The sequence below is a fragment of the Geospiza fortis genome, unplaced genomic scaffold (genome assembly GCF_000277835.1).
Source record: "Geospiza fortis unplaced genomic scaffold, GeoFor_1.0 scaffold833, whole genome shotgun sequence".
Classification (NCBI taxonomy): domain Eukaryota; kingdom Metazoa; phylum Chordata; class Aves; order Passeriformes; family Thraupidae; genus Geospiza; species Geospiza fortis.
This window is the reverse complement of record NW_005054999.1, coordinates 14,314-16,292: the sequence shown is the minus strand read 5'-3', so window position 1 is coordinate 16,292 and position 1,979 is coordinate 14,314. Positions and strand designations below refer to the sequence as shown.

At 57.7% G+C, this 1,979-nt stretch overlaps 1 protein-coding gene across 1 annotated transcript in view; it reads right to left on the bottom strand.

Moving 5' to 3' along the window:
* The window catches only part of DMTN (dematin actin binding protein), a 12,065-nt gene that overhangs the window by 2,716 nt on the left and 7,370 nt on the right, over positions 1-1,979 (bottom strand). Inside the window, exons 7-9 of the mRNA XM_031065664.1 lie at positions 1,381-1,486; positions 621-682; positions 439-488 (exon numbers count right to left, since the gene is read on the bottom strand). Coding sequence (XP_030921524.1) covers positions 439-488; positions 621-682; positions 1,381-1,486 — 218 coding nt within the window. The remainder of the gene's footprint in view (positions 1-438; positions 489-620; positions 683-1,380; positions 1,487-1,979) is intronic.

Below are 1,979 nucleotides of genomic sequence, written 5' to 3'. Positions count from 1 at the left end.
CTCCAGGACACCCCCACAGCCACAGGAACGCCCTCACATCTCCCAGGACACCCCCACATCCCCAAAACCCTCCCACATCATCCCTCCAGGACATTGCAGCATCCCTCCAGGACACCCCCACGTTCCCGGGAAAATCCTCTGGGACACCCCCACACTACCCGGGATCAGCCCCACATCTCCCAGGACACCCCCACGTCCCTCCAGGACATTCCAGCATCCCCAGGACACCCCCACATTCCTGGGGACATTCCCTGGGACACCCCCACACTACCCAGGATCAGCCCCACATCCCCTGGGACCCTCCCTCTACATCCCCAGGGACACCCCCACAGCCCCAGGAACGCCCTCACATCTCCCAGGACGGGACACCCCACATTCCCGGGGACACCCCCAGATCCCCAGGACACCCCCAGGGACACCCCCAGTCCCTGCCCCTCACCAGGGCTCCCCTTCTCGCTCCCCGCCGAGCCGAACTCTGCTGACTGCAGCTGTGGGGGACAGACAGACACAGGGACAGGGACAGACAGACACAGGGACAGGGTCACAGGGGTGACCCCGACCCCCTGAGCAGCTCTGGGGTGACCCCAGCACGGCAGGGGGCACAGGTGACAGACACTTACCCGGGTGAGGGTGCTGCGGCCCGAGGCGGGGAGGGAGGAGCTCTTGGAGCTCGTGTGGAGGGCTGGGAGAGAGACGGAGAGAGTCAGGGACCCCTGGGGACATTAGGGACAGGCAGGGACAGGCAGGGACCTTTACGGACATTTAGGGACAGGCAGGGATGGGCAGGGATAGGCAGGGACTTTTACAGACATTTAGGGACAGGCAGGGATGGGCAGGGATAGGCAGGGACTTTTACAGACATTTAGGGACAGGCAGGGACAGGCAGGGACCTTTGGGGACATTTAGGGACATTTAGGGACAGGCAGGGATGGATAGGGACAGGCAGGGACCTTTGGGGACATTTAGGGACATTTAGGGACAGGCAGGGGAGGGGGGGGGTGCTTTGGGGGGGACCTTTAGGGACATTTAGGGACAGGCAGGGATGGGAAAGGACCTTTAGGGATGGGCAGAGCCAGGCAGGAACCATCAGGGACCTTTAGGGCCAGACAGGGATGGGCAGGGACATTTAGGGACAGGCAGGGATGGGCAGGGGTGCAGGTGGGATTTGGGATGTGCAGGTGGGGTTTGGGCATTGCAGGTGGGATTTGGGATCTGCAGGAAGGATTTGGGAAATGCAGGCAGAACTTGGGATGTACAGGTGGGGTTTGGGCATTGCAGGTGGGATTTGGGATCTGCAGGCAGGATTTGGGGGACAGAAGGGGGTGCAGGCACCCAGAGATGAGGAGGGAAAGGGCCGGGATTCAGAACCACCCCACTCACACGTGTGGAAGGGCGTCCGGTCCGGCAGCGAGCGAGTTTTCCTCCGGATCGGGAGCGACTTCTCCATCTCCTCCTTCAGGATCAGCTTCCCGAGGTTGGAGGTGACCTGGGAACCGAGGAACCCTCATTGGGATCGGTGCCACCATCCCCCCCAGCCCCTCAGAGGTGCCACCAAGGATTGAATAATTTGATTTTAATTTAATTTAATTTAATTTATTTTTATTTTATTTTTATCCCAACCCCTGTTGGGATTGGTGCCATCACCCCCAGCCCCTCAGAGGTGCCACCAAGGATTGAATTAATTTTATTTTAAATTTAATTTAATTTAATTTGATTTGATTTGATTTTTATCCCAACCCTCATTGGGATTGGTGCCATTACCCCCCAGCCCCTCAGAGCTGCCACCAAGGGACCCCGTTGGCATCAGTGCCATCACCCCCAGCACCTCAGAGGTGCCGCCAAGGATTGAATAATTTGATTTTAATTTAATTTAATTTATTTTTATTTTATTTTTGTCCCAACCTCTGTTGGGATTGGTAGCATCACACCCAGAGCTTCAGAGGTGCCACCAAGGGACCCCCACTGGGATCGGTGCCATC